Below are 18,206 nucleotides of genomic sequence, written 5' to 3'. Positions count from 1 at the left end.
ACTTTAAACTTTGATCTATTTGGCTCTGATTAAGAATGAAAATAGAGAAATATTTCAAACTTGATAACAGAATTCCAAATTAAACTGCGGTACTATAATGGGCGGCAGACAAAATGCAAAAAGTGATGGTTCTCAACAAAACCAGACGAAATACCCAAGTTGTCTAGATTAACCGAGTGTGTCCAGGACATAAAAGATTGGATGACCAATAACTTTCTTTTACTAAACTCAGACAAGACAGAGATATTACTCATCGGCTCAAAAACCAGCACACAACAGCTTTCACAATTCAGCCTGCGTTTAGAAGGATGTACTGTTACTACTAGCTCAACAGTAAAAGACCTGGGCGTAATATTAGACAGTAACTTGTCTTTTGAAAATCATATTTCCAATATCACAAAAACAGCCTTTTTCCATCTTAGAAATATTGCCAAGCTTATGAGCATCTTATCCGTATCTGATGCAGAAAAGCTAGTTTATGCATTCATGACCTCCAGACTGGACTATTGTAATGCATTACTAGGTGGTTGTCCTGCATCCTCAATAAACAAGCTTCAGTTAGTCCAAAATGCAGCCGCCAGGGTTCTCACCAGATCCAAAAAATATGATCATATAACACCTATATTATCATCCCTGCACTGGCTACCTGTTCAGTTTAGAATTAATTACAAAATAGTATTAATTACATACAAGGCTTTAAATGGTTTAGCTCCCACATACCTAACCAGTCTTCTGATACGCTATAATCCGCCACGCTCCTTAAGATCACAAAACTCAGGACTTCTGGTAGTTCCCAGAATTTCAAAATCTACAAAAGGGGGTAGGGCTTTTTCATATTTAGCTCCAAAACTTTGGAATAGCCTTCCAGACAGTGTTCGGGGGTCAGACACAGTTTCCCAGTTTAAAAGTAGACTTAAGACGTATCTCTTTAATCTGGTAACGTAACTCATCCCATAACTTCATACTTCAGTACATCTATCCTGAATGGCAACTACGCTAATTCTCTCCATCTGTTATGTACTCTTCTACCCATCCCGAGGCATCTGGAGATTGTGCCAGCTTTAGTAGACAAAGGCCAACCCTGCAAGGATCCTGGGGCATCCAGAGAAGGACCAGCTCCAGCTGGATTCTGCTTTATGATGGCTGGAGCTACACATCCTGCTCCTGTGCTCCCTGTGATCCAGACCCCATCTGCCCTCTGCACCTACTGACTCATCCCTGTGCTGAACTGGACTTTATGTTAATTTAAATAACTTTTGTTATATTGAACTTTCAGCTGCATAACACACATGATGTTATTTATATCTGTTATCACCCAAATGAGGATGGGTTCCCAGTTGAGTCTGGTTCCTCTCAAGGTTTCTTCCTATTGCCATTTCAGGGACTTTTCCCTCTCTCATCAGAGACATTTCATTCATCTCATTATTATCTAGACATTTTTCTCGCACACACTTACAAACATTTTCTTTTTTTTTTTAAATTCTTGCATTTTTGTGAAGCTGCTTTGAGACAATGACCATTATTAAAAGCGCTATATAAATAACATTTAATTGAATGTGTCCTTTAACAAATTTCTGCAATTTTTTTCAGGCTTGTATTAATTTTATATCATGGGATCTAAAACACTTCTACCTGATAAACACTAGTTTTTTTTGTTTGTTTTTTTTAATCAGAGACAACAATTTAAAGTTTCTCCAAATTTATTTGATCTTTTTCATAGAAAGCAAGAACAAGTTTTAACGGTTGGACTTGGCCACTCTCTCCAGCTCGTCCTTCTTCTTGATAGCATACGAGTTTGATGAACCCTGAGAACCAAATAACAGACAAAACAGCATTAAAAATGACAAAGAGAAATCTTGTTAAATATTGTGATGCAAGCGTATGAAGTGTCTCTGAGCTGGTGATTGACTGAGCAATGGAGAAGAGCAGCAGCCAATGAATAAGCAGAGAGCGATTAATCTGCGAGAGCTATAGCACACCAGGACAACTGAGCGTGTCAGGATGTGACTCTAGCCTCGGTCCTTTTTATTTATTTATTTTGCTGGATGACATCATAACTCCGGTTACCTTAGCGGCGTTGATGAGCTCATCAGCCAAACACTCGGCGATGGTCTTAATGTTTCTAAAGGCAGCCTCTCTCGCACCGGTGCACAGCAGCCAGATAGCCTAAAACAAACACACACATTAATATTCAACTCTACAATGATAACCATGAACAACAGGGTTAATCACAGATGGAGTTTTTGTATCTGAGCTTGTGATTGGCTGAGCAATGGGAAGCAGCAGCCAATGAACTGACAAAGACTTATTCTGCGAGATCTGCAGCACGTCGAGACCACGAGGAAACGTCAGGACCGGACTGCAGGACTCGCACAAAGACAGTTATAAATCTAAATAATAAGCAGGGTTGACTGAATAAGCTCCGCCCTTATAACGGTTCCTTCCTTATGTTTCTGAAAAGGTTCCAGTAGTGAACACTCTTTTGGTGACCTTAGTTTCACTTTGATACGTCTAGATTTCCTGCCACTGGGTTTTAGGCACAGTCTCAAGAGATTATAAAGCGGAACCAAAACACCGCTCATAGGGCAATGAAAAACAGAAAGGGCTGAATTAGGCACAGCCATTCTCCATGAATAATCAGCTTAATCAGTGACTTCATAAATTAAACCTGTTATGTGGCCGCACTACACAGACATTCATACAATACACACACACCCTGATTTAGCAAGTTATCCTATTGACATGTCTTCACCAACACAGTGTTTATGCAGAGATACAGTACATTACCGTAAATATCCTAATTTTAATATCTACTGCATCTTACCCTATAATATCTACTGCATATCTACTCCTACACTCTCCCATCCATATGAGACTATATATGTGAACATTGGCTCGGTACATGTACTCAGCACAATCATAAAGTTGAAACAAATGTAGGACTTAATTCGACATCAACTGAGAGTTTGAAGAAAATAAATTGAACTAATATCAGGTTAAATTTATGACAAAGTGTTGTCATCCCCCCCCCGTGCGTGTGTACAGAATACTGATGTAAATTCATCAGTGTGAACGGATGTATTTTGGATGAAATGTTTTCCCTCTAAGCTCTGTAACGTTACAGTGGTGGGCAGGTTAACTTTCCGACTAAGTAAAATAATGAAAAAATGCTTTAGTCATCCCTCCTCCCTAGACACACTTTTAAGCAAAATCTGGAAGCACCATGCTAAGTGTTTGTGTTTAAGCGTGTACCTGGTTGACCCTGCGGAGCGGGGACACGTCCACGGCCTGTCTCCTGACTGTTCCAGCTCTGCCGATACGGGTGGAGTCCTCACGTGGGCCGCTGTTAATGATGGCGTTCACCAGAACCTGCAGTGGGTTCTAGAACACAGACATACACGCACATCAGTACCGTATTAGTAGTGTTAAAAAAAATGAGTCCATCCAGACACTTGGACTGAGTAGACAATCTGTCTCTGAGCTGGTGATTGGCCGAGCGATGTAGAAGAGCAGCAGCCAATGAATAAGCAGAGAGAATGGTATTAATCTGCGAGAGCTATAGCACATCAGGTCAACCGAGCGTGTCGAGATGTGACTCTAGCCTCGCTTACAATGTGGAAGAGGATCAGGTCTAGATTAGACAAAAAAAAAGTTTCGCTCAGGTGTTTGTTCGTACCTCTCCAGTGAGCAGGTGGATGATCTCGAAGGCGTGTTTAACAATGCGCACAGTCATCAGCTTCTTGCCGTTGTTGCGTCCGTGCATCATCATGGAGTTGGTGAGACGCTCCACAATAGGGCACTGAGCCTTACGGAAGCGCTTGGCGGCGTAGCGCCCTCCGGAGTGAGGCAGGTACTTGGCATACTTCTCCTTCACGGCGATGTAGTCCTGAAACAAACACCGCACGATTAAAACAATCCTCGTTTACAGCCGAGTGCCCACGAACGCACAAGCAAATCTGGAGTGTCTCTGAGCTGGTGATTGGCCGAGCGATGGAGAAGAGCAGCAGCCAATGAATAAGCAGAGAGAATGAGATTAATCTACGAGAGCTATAGCACAACGGGACAACCGCACATGTCGAGATGTGACTCTAGCCTCGCTCCTGAGCGTCGGTCAAGTTGAGAAACCTCACCTGAAGGGAGATGTCGTTGATCTGCACGTCATCGGTGCTCCATTTGCCGAACAGCTTGATCTCGGGCGTCTCGGCCACAGCCGGCGCAGTCTCCCAGTCTGCCATTCTGGAAACCAGAAACCAGTTTAATTTAACTTGAAGTTAAATGTCTAACTCTTGCATCATACAAGTTAGTTTGTATTGTATACAAACATCATGAACTTGAGTTAAGCTAAAAGTTTTTTTTTTTCTGTTATAAGGAACAACCTGCATTTACTTAAATTTTAAGGTTTAAAAATGTCTCAAGATCGGGGAAAACTAAATTAGGATATTTATAAAGTCATGATACTTACAGACAAAAAGTTAATTAATTAATGTAATATGTACAATACATAACGAGTTTTTAAAACACTGATGTAATAAAAAAACAATATCAAAGTAGAATTTAAAGCTGCGTTTGATGAATTACAAGAAACATCAATTAAATAAACAAATAATGACTAAATTTGGATCTGAACCTCTCTCTTAACTAGAACCATACTGATAGAAATAACGTACTGCACAGGAGAAAAACATAACTGACGATTATAATTTATTTTTCTTTTATTGTTAACCACCGAAATGAACTAAATGTCTAAATTTATTAATTTTTATTTTCTTCACATTGCCATGACACGTTATACAAATGTTGAGCTAACTTATCTTAAGTGTGGGAAAGCCTACAAAAGGCCAAAATAGTCACATTTCACCAAATTAAACCCATAAATAATAAAAATACTAAAACGCATAAAAATGTTATAAAATAAACCTCCATCCATGCTAATCTGCGCTCGCGCCACACCGACATGCTAGCCGAGGCCGCGAGACTAAACCCCCACAGGAACGGATAATAAACCATTTAAACACACAACACAGCCAATTAGAACACTAATACACACTTTAACATTTATTAAAAATATAATAATAAAAAATAAAACTAATGATGAGTTTAACCCGCCCTCATACACTACAACGTCCTGTTCTAACTCCGGCAGATGCTAATGGCCGCCCGGGCGCGTGCTGAAGCGAAACTCGGTCTCATTTTTAACACTTTTAAAAGAATTCCGTAGCTAAATACAGTCTCTGGGGCGACCCGATTCGTTTTAAACAACTTTACAAACCTGTACCATGCAAAAAGTCTACGTTTTGAAAGGTTTTAGGGGTGAAATTATTCGGTTATTTCTTACTCACGCGTGTCTGAAGTCCACACTGGCACTGCGCTCAGAGAGAAAAGGGCCTGCGCCGCGCGTGCACGACCAACATCCGGTTTCGCACCGGAAACGCACGTTTCAACTTCCGGTATGATTTTATTTTGTTTCGGGAGTTGTAGTTTTTTTGTGATGACAAGCCATGACTACAACCTATATGTTTTAGAATATAGTTAGTTTATATATTATATATATATATATATATATATATATATATATAATTCATCTATATTTACAGTAGGTTTGCTAACTCTGTGAAACAGAAATAAGGGATGTGTGTGTGTGTGCATATGGGGGTTGATACTTATGTTTTGCCCTTATTCACGAGAAATTTACAAGACATTGTAAATCAAACTAAATAAAATAAATAAATAAACAACACTGCAAGTCCCCGTTTGACCTGAACACCACTCCTTTTACATAATTTTCCCATTCCGTAGTATATCTATGTACAGTATATAAGCTGTTTGAAATTAATTTAGTAAAAGTTGTTTACAGCATGTATGTGTAATATTAATTAAATTTTATTTGCTTCTCAGTTTGTTTGTTCCTCACACTGTATCTACCAGGTGTTGTAGACTGATTGACCTGACTACACAGTGTTTAGTTCTCTTTTGCTGTGATTTTTGCTCTGGTCCCATCTGATCTCACCTTTTGACCAGTGTAGACTAGTTATATGTTATTCTTAAAGATTTCACACAGAAGATTAACATATACATGTAGAACTGTACAGTACTGTATACTGTATATTCACAGCGTTATGAATAATCTGTAGTTTATTCTGTGGCATTTTGTCGTGTGAGTTGAATAATGTTAGATGCATGCTTTTTCCTTTTGCCCTCAGGTGACCTGAGGTGACGTCCACTAGCCTGTCATTACTGTTTTTATGAGCTCCTCAGATCGACCCCGCCAGGGCACCTCACAGTCCTTGGCAGAGCGCCGAGGTGTCGATCAAGTCTGCCACTGATGTCTGTGAAGTCACTCTGTAAATAAAACTGCAAATAAAAGTAAACATTCACCCTGTTTGTGTTTCCAATAACGTACACGAGACCAATTAATCTGAAACTTTATTAGAATAAATTTGCAATAACAATATTCAGGGCACATGTTAAATTTGCTACATTAAAATGTCTGCATACCCAAAAACTCCACACTTTTTATAAAAACTGTTATTGACAGGTTAATTATCTTCCGACAACTGTTAAATGAAAAAAATCTTTAAGGATTTAAGAATGGAAGATTACAGTTTAGTGCATTTAGCAATAAGATCAGGCAGAAAAAAATAAATAAATCCCTTTTCCCCTCTTTTAACTTAGTCCTTAATAAAATCTAAATACATGAGTTCATTAGAGACAAACAGGACAAAGCAACAAACCAGACATCCAATACTGCCATGTTGGCACTCATTCACTAAACAATCTAAAACTCCCTAACGTGACTGTGCTGTTAAAAACCTGACGCATCCCAGACACTGATTAAACATTACTAGAACTGGGAAATCTTGATGTGTGAAGATGGTTCGAGGCTAATGTAGTAGCTAACATGTTAAGAAAAGCATCAGGTGAGCTAACCCAAGTCAAGTTTGGCTGAAGTTTTGGCTCCTCTCGAGGCTTTGACACGTTGTGATGAGTGAGGTATGTGTCAACTAATGGTTATAAGATACATCGTGAGAAAATGTCAGAATATCATCACCCCTTATTCTTAATACAGTGCCTTGCATAAGTATTCACCCCCCTTTGGGTCATCAAATTATGCCCTTTTACTGCAATTACACCTGGGTCTATGTCTCCATCAGCATTGAACATCTGGATCCTGATGTTTTTGCACATTCTTAGCTAATTTTCTAACTTTTAGAACAGATTCTGAACCAGACCAAGGTCTTTGTCCTAAAGGAAGATTCTGGGGTTGTCATTAACTGTCTTTGAACACTTCCTCAGTCCCTGCTGATGAACAGCATTGAAGAAACATAATGCTTACACCAGGAGTTGATAATGCTCTCGGGGTAATGAGCACTGTTGGGTTTCTATTATACGCACCCCTTTATGACAAATCTTTGAGTTTGGTCTCAAAAAATATAAGATCATGTTTCCTGTGTATGCTGAGTCACTAAATGAAATTTTAGATGTTTTTATATTTAAATTAACATATTTCTTCTTTTTCCTCTTCCATAATTACTTTGCCGATGGCTCCCTGGAAGTGTCCAGGCTCTGGCAGTCCCATCTTATACTCCTTTTCCACCAAGACGGTTCCGAAGCTATTCTGGACACGGTGCCCAATTTTAACCCAGCTCTTTGTTTTCAGACAGCCAAAGCACCAGCACTCAGACAGGAAAACCAGTTTCATGGCAGCACCAATACTTTGCTGGGCAGAACAAAGAACCGCTTATTTTATGGGCATCGGGTGGGATTATGAAGACCAACTGACAGTTTATATCTTGAAAAAGGGGCCTTAGAGAGGGCTATTGCATGCAGCTTCATGACATTAAATCCCCAATTATGTCTATTTAGGTTCCAGCTTTTGACACAAAAAAAAAATTGAAAAAGATCAAGGGCAAATACATATGCAAGGTACCATAGGTCAAATTTGAGGCACTAATTAAATCCAGTCAGAGGCCAGCAGTCTTCCTAGGACAGTGTTTCCCAAAGTGTGGGCCCTCTATTGGGCCTTAAGGATACTGCAGGTGGGCCAAGCCACATCATTTAATGAGAACTAATAAAACAAAGACATGGGATTTTAAATAATACTCTCCACATATTTTAGTCTTGTGATTAAAAGTTTAGATGGGTGAAGATTTTCCCATTTAAACTTGGGCCACAGCCTTGATGAGTTTGGGAAGGGCTGTCCTAGGTTCTTACTTAGCACCTTGTTGTTTTGTACTACATCCTAAAATAACCATGGTAGTACTGTAAACCATGATAAAATATGAATCAGTTGTCATGATATTATGATCTGAAATGTTCGACATACATGAAATATAACCCTTTGTCCCTCATGCTGTCTGCAATAGAGTATCTATCTATCTATCTATCTATCTATCTATCTATCTATCTATCTATCAATCATACCTTCCCTTTATTTCCGTCATGCAGTCTAAAGAGTAAACGTACAGAATACTGACTAACGTGCTGATAATCCTGATGTACGATATACTGTGATGCTACAAACAATATTGTTACCTTTTTTTTTTTTTACGATTTTACAAAATTGTTTAATTTAGAAAGAGGCAAATGTGCTGTACATTTGAGAGGAGTAAAAGCAAAAAACCTCAAATGCCTTTTCATGAAAAAAACAACAACACTTAATTCGACTTTATTTATGTATTTTTTTGCCTCAGTGGCCCCACCCACTTTGCATCACCAAATAATGCTCTGCCTCATTTCATATCGGTGATGCTTCACTGTGGGTGTAAACACTGGCTGCTTATATTTTGAACGAAATTAAAGAATGGGTCTTTCTTAAAGAAAACAATCCCATGATTTAAATTTCTTTTTGGTTAGGAAAGATAAAATCACTGTCTGCTATATTATAATCACACATCGATCCACGACATGAAACATGAAAATATTACAGACGCATTCCCTTTTGCGTGCTGTTAAAGGGGCAATAAGCGACATTTCGTAGCGCTACATGGCTTTTTAGCACTGTAATAATGAAGGAATCAACTCTCAAAGGCCCCATTATCATCTAACAAACTACACTTACAACTGCCAGGTTCTATAAATAGTTGTCGATTTTACTAATCGCCGCTTTAATTCTAAAACAAATAGACAAAGATTTAAAACTGGTAGGCAAACCTGAGAATCTATGTGTATATTCAGTCATATTTTTTTTTACTTAGTCTTTATCATAAAGCTACAGGAAGTCTAATAAAACACAGTTAAAGGACAAAGCATGTACAAATGTAAGGCAATCTTTCATACTGCAATCGGAATACATTTCCAACTGTATAATTCCTCTTTGTTTTTGTGGAGTAAAGGAAGAAATATGCATGTTGATGCATTGAAAGGAAAAAATAAGATTTTTTTTAAACATTAGGATTTATACAGACCTGCACCAATTCTATGCAAGATTTTCTGGATCCAAATGTTTCTCTCATCGTGGCACAATTTTACTTATTGCTGCTTTAAAAACGGACAGTGATAGATTTAAACACACTGGGTTTTACACAATGTCAATCCAATACCCACAGTTAAAGGATAAACCTGCTACATAGTACACAAATACGAGACGGGATTACGATACGCCTAATTCCATTATGGTGCAGGAGATTAAAGAAGCAATATGTAACATTTGACATTTACATTTTGCTTCTTTAACGATAAATAAAACGAAAAAAGGACGTGTATAGGGTTTAAAATCAAGGCTTAAAAAAATAAATAAATAAAATTTAACTCACGTGACGGACAGGAAGGTCAAACTGGGGGCGGGGCTCATGCTTAACTCGATCGCATTCGAATAGCTTAGCTGATGTTGCGGTGGTTTTAGGCTAAGCTGTATAATGAGCAATAAAGTCATTATCATCATCAATCAAGCGCATGATTAAAATGATCTTAAGCCCCGCCCCTGTTAATCCGAAAGCAGGATGTCAAGATAAAACCCCGCCCACTTTTTTTTCTTTTGTAAAGGATCAGAAATGTCTTTGAGGCACTGATTTGCATTGTGTTGTGCTTTTTGCGAGTATACAAATGACGAATAAAACAAATTTACACGCTACGTGTGTGTGTGTGTGTGTATTTGTATAAGCTTCTGTAAAAAGCTGAGAGGGCCTGAGCGATGAACCGTGTGCGTCATGAAAAGCAGACACACACACACACACCCACACACACCCACAAGAGAGAAAGTGCTGCAGTGACTTGGAGCAACACTGAACTGAAACAAACGCAGCTGATGATCATTTGTTTGTAGCAAAGGAGCTAATAAAAAGAGTGTGTGTAAAAACAGTCCCTATTTGAGGGTGTGTTTGTGTGTGTGTGTGTGTGTGTGTGTGTTTATGTTAGCCACTGGTCGATGCAGCGCTTGTACACGGTCTCGTTGGAGTGCCAGTAGGTGTGCTCGACTCCCGCCACTGAACACAGCTCCAGGTCTCCTCTGGCGTACAGAGACTTCAGGCCGAACGCGTCCCTCAGAAACACCTGCAACCCACACGCGCACAATCATCATCATCATCATCATCACCTCCTGCGTAAACGCCACACAGTGACAGACAATAAATAATTAAGCTACACCCACCTCCTGATATTTCATCTCCACCACCGTCTCGTTGTCGTCATAGAAACCAAACTGGCTGTAACGAGAGAAATAATAACGATACCGTGTTACCGTAGTAACCGCATTGACGTGCAAAAGTTGTTCAGCTCTTAATCGTTCAAGTGCAAGGACCAAAAGGGGGCGGAGTCACCTGGATTGCCACGGAGTGATGACGCCGTCGTCCGGTCCGCCGATCAGCACCAGCTTCTTAATGCGCAGGAAGTTCTGCTTCCACACTGCAGCGCGAAACAACCAAATTCCTGAGTGAATTTAACAACTTCAGTGTGCGTGTGCGTGTGCGTGCGTGTGTGTGTTTACCCAAGGAATCGGGGTGCGGCCGCTCGTTGTTCAGCAGTGCGAGGTAATCACTGGTGTTCAGGTACATGTCTCTGTGATGAGGGTCTGAGAGGAGGAGAACACCAGAGGAACGTCAGGAGAAACATCAAACATTCACACACCTCCATATACATTAATACACCTTCACACACCAAGACACACTGCACCTGACTGAGGAGTGTGTGGTGTTCTATCTCTCTATGTACCTGACCATCCTTTAATCTATCCATCCCTTCATCCGTCCACCTACCCATTCCTACATCCATCTGCCCATCCATCTGCCCATGTCTCCCCATCTATTTCTCCATCCATCTGCCCATGTCTCTCCATCCATCCATCCATCCATCTCTGTCTATCCATCCGTCTACCTATTCTACGTATGCATCTGTCCATCCATCTCTCCGTGTCCATCTGTCCCTCCGTCTCCCTGTCCATCTGTCCCTCCGTCTCCCTGTCCATCCGTCACCCTATTTATTCCTCTATCCACCCGTCTCCCTATCCATCTGTCTATACATCTCTCTGTCCATTCTTCTATCCATCTGTTAACTAGTCTCTCTATCCACCTGTCCAGCTGTCTCACTATCCATTCTTCTCCCTATCCATCTGTCACTCCGTCTCCCTACCCATCCGTCTCCCTATTCAGCTGTTCATTCTTCCGTCTCTCTATCCATCCATCCGTCTCCCTATCGATCCATCTCCCTATCCGTCTCTCCATCTGTCCATCACTCTACCTACTCTTATATCCCTCTGTCTCTCCCTGTACTCACCGTTCCAGTAGTTACAGATGGAGATCTTCTGGCCCACAGCCGTGTAACACAGGATATACAGGTTGGACTTCACAAACTCAGGGAAGAAGAACTTCAGATAGTCTGTGTCTGAGAGGAAACACACACACACACAACACATTTTAAACATAATCATCCTGATCACCCGTGTGTAAAGCTGCCACATTGACACCTGATCAGACTATAATCAGACTGACCTCCGTACTGTCCAGACTGAGGGGAGGAGAGGGAGATGAAGGAGTGAACGTTGTGGTCAGTTAGTGTAGACAGAATTCCACGACATATCAACCCTCCTGCACAGAGAGAGAGAGAGAGAGAGAGAGAAATGTTTAAGTTACAGTGAGTAGAACACACGCAGACAGACATTTAGAAAAACAAACACACAGATAGAAAGACACGACCAGACTGACATGTAGGGACAGACACACAGAGACAGATAGACAGACAGATCCACACAGGCCCACACAGACACCAGTGTTTTCCCCACACACAGATCAGACTGTGCCCAGGTTTATTCCCAGACCCTTTTTAAAAAATCTGTCCAGAAGAACCACATCATCAGTGATGTATTAGCTGGCGCTCCAGCTCCTGTACCTGTTTATTCTGCTGTCGTGAGAGCGGTGTACTGAGAGGCAGTAAATACAGTGTATACCAGCTGCTGTAAAAATAATAAAAAGGGCGTACTGACGGTCACACACACGCTCTGCAGAGACACACAAAGTCCGGGATCACATTCTAACTCCAAGGTCGTTCCTGATTTTTATTTCTTTCTACACTGTAACACAATTCTGAAAACGTTTATCTAAAACACACAATAATCTCCTTTGAACAGTTGATATTGAGATGTATTTCTGCTACTTCTGCTCTGTAAAGCTTCATAACGGCTCTAATCTGAGGTGCTGTTTGTTAATTGGTGATTTCTGAGGCTGGTGACTCTAAATGAACTTCTCCTCTGCAGCAGAGCTCAGTTTTGTGTATAGTGCCAAAAAAATCAGAGTATGGTGTTAAAGGTCATGTGTATTTGTTGTTTGTTGTATGTAGAAGAGGACTCTCGTGCTGCAGGTAACGCCTGACTGTTCCACTGTAAAATTCACACCTGTGGGAAACACTGAACACACACACACACACACACACAGACCCTGTGAGTAACAGAGGAGGTGCACTCCATTCGCGGCGTTCTGCATGATGGGGTAAATGGCCTTTTTAAAGCCCTCCACCTGCTTCCACAGCGGCTCCAGACTGGCTGTGCGGTCAAACAGGTCTATCACGGTCACGTTCGTCCCGGGGTGAGACTGACACACACACAGACACACACACAGAGAGACAGAGAGGTTATACAGCAGTACCTCGTCATACAGATTTAATCCGTCCCTGAGACGAGCTCTTAAGGTGAACATTTCGTATTGTGAGACACATTTTCCCACAGGAGATAATGTAAATAAAGATAATCCGTTCCAGCCGCGCAAAAAATATTATTACCAATTTCCAGCACTATAAAAACAATCAAAACATTTAGAAAAGACATTTAAATGAAGTACAATATAAAATAAACAGAATATAAACTTCACTTAACCATAATTTATGATTCCTCTTCAATTCGAATCCATTCGAAAAACTTTATTTATCCCCATGGATCGATTTAAGGCAAATAGTGCAAATACACAATAAAATACCATAAACTGTTTGAATGGTGATGAATGGAATTAGTCTGTTAGTAAATTACAAAAACCATTGAGTAAACATCTGTATAAAACATCTGTAAATAAATATAAACTGTGGAAAAAAAGTCTTCGTAAGCTGAGGCAAGTTACTTGCGAAAAGGTGAAAATTCATAAGACGTAGTTCGTAGGTACAGAGGTTCGTAGCGTATGAGGTACCGCTGTACAGCAAATAACAGAAAGTTTACACACCCCTATGGTACTCGCCTTTGATGTATGATGTCTGATTACTGATTAACCTTGTTGTGCTTAAACACCTCGTCTGATTCTGTTCTGTAACAATCTGATGAAGTTTCAGGATGAATAAAGCTCTCTCTCTCTCGTATGAGTATGAGGGTGTGTGTGTGTGTGTGTGTGCGCGCGCGGGTGTGGAAACGTTTTCAGCCACAGACGAGGATGAGTCACAAAGCCGTCCACGTGCTGGAGTCTGTCTGCACTACACTGCTTTCTGTTCGTCCTGGAGGGAAATCAACACTTTAATCCCAGGACACACTTTACTGAACACTTTACAACCCAGACACATGACACACACACACACACACATCCATATTGGCTGTTATATACAAGTGTGAAATTACACCAGATTTAAAAATAGACACTAAATAACACATTCGGCTCGAGACGTCTTCAGCGACCTGAGCTTTACTCACTTCTTCAATTCTTTCTTTCTTTCTTTATTTATTTATATGTTCATTTTTTTAATAAATTGAGATTACACAGGATATTTAAATCAAACTCTTAAACCGATCTTTCTGTACGAATATTAGACAATCTCATCTGTTTGAAAATGTCCTGAACAGGAAGTTCAGCATTAAAAAAAAGAGAGAGATTTTGGTGCTTTATCTCAGGCGGAAGGTGAAGTACAAAAGGTTGTATTTTTACATAAACAGTCCAGTCTAATCTAATTTAAACATCAATCAGAGGTGTGTAAATATAATTATCCCCCTTATCGACGCTGTGGTTTCTGTTCCTCTTTTCTATCAGCGGGAGGAAATTAGACTCTGTACACTCTGATTAGAATGTAATATTCACTAAAGCTAAAGCAGTGAGAAATAATCATTTACAGAAACACGTTAAGCACTTACGATACAATATTATATTATATTATATTATATTATATTATACTATCTTGGGAATGCATAAATCACGCTATGTTGCTGAACCGATTAATAGTTGATCATCTCCCGTTTCCATAGTAACCGTAACTCATTCACAGGGATCTGCATAGTGCACAAGGTTTTTCTTAATGTTAATGAGATGTTTATGTGAGCTGTATGGAAGGAGTCACAAGTCTCACATATTTGAAGCTCAAAAATATTTTCAAAACCATAGCATGTACAGAATGACAATACAAATCGAATCGACCACGAGCTATCGTGATAATATCGTATCGGGTCATCCCTGGTGATTAAAAACAAGGAGGAAAAATCTATTATTTAAATATTTTTTTCATCTATTTATTTTAAAAATCTACTTTTTTTTAAACATTTATAATAGAGATGAACTTGCCGTGACCAGAACCGTCTGGTTTTCAGTTTAATTGTCTGTGACCAGCTGATCAGCCTCAGATATAAACGATACTGTACCAAGCGCAGAAGCTGTAGAGCGGTGCAACAGAAATGCATTTTTATGGTGTTACATTATTTAAAACCACACGGTTATTTGTGATATCTGATCTACCTTTTATTTGTTATATTCGATCAGCCTTTTTTTCTCCAAACTCTGTCAGTATATTAGTCTCAAACCCGCTTATCACACACACTCACGCCGGTCTCAAAACACTGCGGGCGCTGATTAGTCTTGAAAATTCTGTTTCTAGCGAAGATGATTTTCTGCTCTCGGCTTCTCAACTGTGAGGCGGTGAACCATTTTTGTTTTTTTTTTATAATTCTACAGAAGACGCACTCTGAACTATTTACACATTATCGTCCCGTGTGGTAGGACTGAATTAATCGCTACGTTTGTTCAGACGTACAATGATACCTCAGCATATGAACACCCTGCCTCACGGATTATCGACTGAAATTTTGCCCCGGGAATGGGAAACATTTCCGGCATCTGAGGCATTTCTGGCAAGATTGTGCAAGATTTAGCGAAGACGTAGCAACATGGGTCCCAAGAATATCAGCAAAGACGGTAGCAAGAAGAAATAGGAGACACTTAATTTAAATTTTTTAAAGCAGCCGGTGCCAAAAAGAATGATAAATTAAGATTAAGTGAGGTTTAATTAAATAATTTAAGATTTAATCTCTCGTTAAACTTTTTTAAAGGTAACAGAATCAGGGGGGAAAGGTAATGGATATTTAAAAAACCGTGATACTCATAGGATCGCAGTCGGGGGTCTGGTGATAGTATCGTATCGATACGTGTAGAGTGTCGAGGGTCACCTGGTTGATGTATCTCTGCAGGTTGACGAAATCAGCCGAGGTGTCGAAGAGTCCATGGATGATGATGACAGGTTTATACCCCAGCACACACACACTGCACAGCATCAACACCCAGCACACACACACCAAGGAGCCCTGAGCACCCTGCCCTCTCACACACACACTCCTCATGCTCTCACAAACACCTCACTCCTGGAATTAATTAATTAATTAATTACCAATGAATTAATTACCCTCTCTGTAAATGTAAACACACACACACACACACTGATGTCTCACACATCAGTAACACACACTGCTCCTCTCTCTAACATTCCCACTGTGTCCCAGATCCTCGAAATATCTCTGAGAGACAAAACACAACTAAACTCCACACACACACACACACGAGCGCGCGCTCTCTCACACACACCGCTCCGCTTTCTAACAACACCATCTGTATCCGGAGCTGTTTGTTCCGGTTTCAGCGCTGCGTCACTTCCGGGTTGGGGGGGGGCGCGGTGTTGTTGTTGTTGTTTTTTAAGGCGCGTGCGATTCCCAAAAGCAATGAGACATTAATGTGTGATTTTTTAAGCAGTACACTAAAAAATAATAATAAAGTTTACACACATTTTGCGCTTTACATTATAATAATTATTTTAATCAATATGTTTCTTTATATACACGAAAAGATTTATACACACACTTCAGGAATAGAGAGAAACTTGAATATGAATATTTTAATACAACATTTATTGCTATACGTTATATATTGGTATATAGGATAAATATTATGATAACATAACAATATTCTTAATATAATATTGATATAATACTGTATGGATCATACGATTTTTTTTCTTCTGAAGTGTGTACACATTTTTTTGGCTGACTGTGGTGTGTGTGTGTGTGTGTGTGGATAGACTGATATATATATATATATATATATATATATATATATATATTTACACTACCGTTCAAAAGTTGTAGAACACTTTCTAACTCCATGATGGTTCCTGATTTTTATTTCTTTCTACATTGTAAAGGAATGCTGAAGGCGTCCAAAAAATGCATTAATCTCCTTTGAACAGTTAATGGTGAGATGTTTCTGCTACTTCTGCTCTGTAAAGACTTCATAACGCCTCTAATCTGAGGTGCTGGTTGTTAATTGGTCATTTTTCAGGCTGATAACTCTAAATGAACTTCTCGTCTGAGACAGAGGTAGGTTTTGGTCTCGCCCTCCTGGGACGGCCTTCATGAGAGCCAGTTTCATTATGGTGCTTGACGGATTTTGCGAATGCACTTGACAATACTGTTCTTGCAAGAACTATTACAGAAAGGCCGACCTCTGTGTCTTAAAATAACAACTAACTGTTGTTTTTCTTGTTGTCACGTGATTACACAATTCCATATGTGTTATTTTATAGTTTTAAAATCCCCAGTATTGTTGTAGAATGTAGAAAATAAATCACTAAACAAAAGTGACCCCAAACTTTTAAATGGTAGTGTATATATAGATAGATAAACTTTATTGATCCCGTAAGAGAAATTAATGGCCCGTAGCAGTAGAAGTATGTTACACAAACAATAGTGAGAGAGGGGAAAAAATTTAATTAAATGTAATAAAAATGAATTCAATATTGCAGATGATGCTACATAGAAAAAAAACTGAGTGTATGTGTGTATATATATATATATATATATATTCTTTATGAATTGCCAGTTTGCACTCAGTTATATATATATATATATATAGATAGATAGATAGATAGATAGATAGATAGAATTCAGCCAAAAAAATGTATTAAAAAATGTCAGAAATAGTATGATGTACAGGATGTACTAAATACAAATATCTGAGTAACTACATGTTTTAGGCAAACAAAATTAAATAGGCTTCATGTTTAAAAGGTTTATTTAAAGGTTAATGCCTCGTGTGTCTCTTGGGATGTGTCCAGTTGTCTGGGGACGGTTTCACTCTAAAATAAAGACGGTTCTGGCCTCGACTGATGTTGACAGCTGTTTCTCTGAAGACTTGACTTGGCTGCAGTCACTCGATAGTTCAGGACTGGAATTTCCAACCAGTCTACCTGAGTCTTCAATAACTACCTGGACTCCATATTAATATCAATTAACATCAACTGTTATAGCTGAACTGGCTGCCAACTAACACACAGTATAAATGCAGATAAATTCCTGCTTTCTGTTTCACTCAAATGAGGATGGGTTCCCTGTTGAGTCTGGTTCCTCTCAAGGTTTCTTCCTATTACCATCTCAGGGAGTTTTTCCTTGCCACTGTCGCCCTCGGCTTGCTCACCAGGGACAATCTGATCATTTTGATTCATACACATTCACATTCCATACAAACTTAAATAATTCTTTTGATTGTGTAAAGCTG

At 39.5% G+C, this 18,206-nt stretch overlaps 2 protein-coding genes and 3 non-coding genes across 5 annotated transcripts; all 5 read right to left on the bottom strand.

Annotated features, from left to right (window-relative positions):
• Positions 1-1,682: 1,682 nt before the first annotated feature.
• Positions 1,683-5,424, bottom strand: rps5 (ribosomal protein S5). The gene is made up of 6 exons (XM_053510650.1): positions 5,340-5,424; positions 4,131-4,236; positions 3,677-3,886; positions 3,253-3,381; positions 2,068-2,166; positions 1,683-1,805 (listed from the first exon to the last, which is right to left on the bottom strand). Exons 2-6 carry the CDS (start codon positions 4,233-4,235, stop codon positions 1,737-1,739), a joined length of 612 nt encoding a protein of 203 aa, XP_053366625.1. The 5' UTR covers position 4,236; positions 5,340-5,424; the 3' UTR covers positions 1,683-1,736.
• Positions 1,885-2,020, bottom strand: LOC128518204 (small nucleolar RNA SNORA3/SNORA45 family). Its single transcript, XR_008357662.1, has one exon. It is a non-coding gene; the product is annotated as a small nucleolar RNA SNORA3/SNORA45 family (small nucleolar RNA).
• LOC128518205 (small nucleolar RNA SNORA3/SNORA45 family) lies at positions 3,469-3,608 on the bottom strand. Its single transcript, XR_008357663.1, has one exon. It is a non-coding gene; the product is annotated as a small nucleolar RNA SNORA3/SNORA45 family (small nucleolar RNA).
• On the bottom strand, positions 3,960-4,099 carry LOC128518206 (small nucleolar RNA SNORA3/SNORA45 family). The gene has a single exon (XR_008357664.1). It is a non-coding gene; the product is annotated as a small nucleolar RNA SNORA3/SNORA45 family (small nucleolar RNA).
• Positions 5,425-6,410: 986 nt separating the features above from the next.
• Positions 6,411-16,255, bottom strand: ppt2b (palmitoyl-protein thioesterase 2b). The gene is made up of 8 exons (XM_053483956.1): positions 15,830-16,255; positions 12,863-13,016; positions 11,922-12,017; positions 11,707-11,814; positions 10,922-11,005; positions 10,755-10,839; positions 10,586-10,640; positions 6,411-10,488 (listed from the first exon to the last, which is right to left on the bottom strand). The coding sequence occupies exons 1-8, from the start codon at positions 15,998-16,000 to the stop codon at positions 10,345-10,347; spliced, it is 897 nt and encodes a 298-aa protein (XP_053339931.1). The 5' UTR covers positions 16,001-16,255; the 3' UTR covers positions 6,411-10,344.
• Between the last annotated feature and the right edge of the window lie 1,951 nt (positions 16,256-18,206).

This window comes from Clarias gariepinus, chromosome 2 (assembly GCF_024256425.1).
Source record: "Clarias gariepinus isolate MV-2021 ecotype Netherlands chromosome 2, CGAR_prim_01v2, whole genome shotgun sequence".
Lineage (NCBI taxonomy): Eukaryota > Metazoa > Chordata > Actinopteri > Siluriformes > Clariidae > Clarias > Clarias gariepinus.
The sequence above is the reverse complement of the archived record's forward strand: the minus strand, read 5'-3'. Positions and strand labels throughout refer to the sequence as shown.

Bases quoted from the DNA above. Each gene is read 5' to 3' on its own strand.
- rps5 (XM_053510650.1), bottom strand. From the start codon at position 4,235: ATGGCAGACTGGGAGACTGCGCCGGCTGTGGCCGAGACGCCCGAGATC. The intron at 3,382-3,676 runs GTACGAACAAAC...TCTGTGTTCTAG, and splicing joins TCCACCTGCTCACTGGAGAG to AACCCACTGCAGGTTCTGGT. The intron at 2,167-3,252 runs GTACACGCTTAA...TGTTTGTTTTAG, and splicing joins CGCTCCGCAGGGTCAACCAG to GCTATCTGGCTGCTGTGCAC.
- ppt2b (XM_053483956.1), bottom strand. From the start codon at position 16,000: ATGAGGAGTGTGTGTGTGAGAGGGCAGGGTGCTCAGGGCTCCTTGGTG. The intron at 12,018-12,862 runs GTCTGTGTGTGT...CTCTCTGTGCAG, and splicing joins CCTCCTCTGTTACTCACAGG to GAGGGTTGATATGTCGTGGA. The intron at 10,840-10,921 runs GTAAACACACAC...TTCGCGCTGCAG, and splicing joins GCCGCACCCCGATTCCTTGG to TGTGGAAGCAGAACTTCCTG.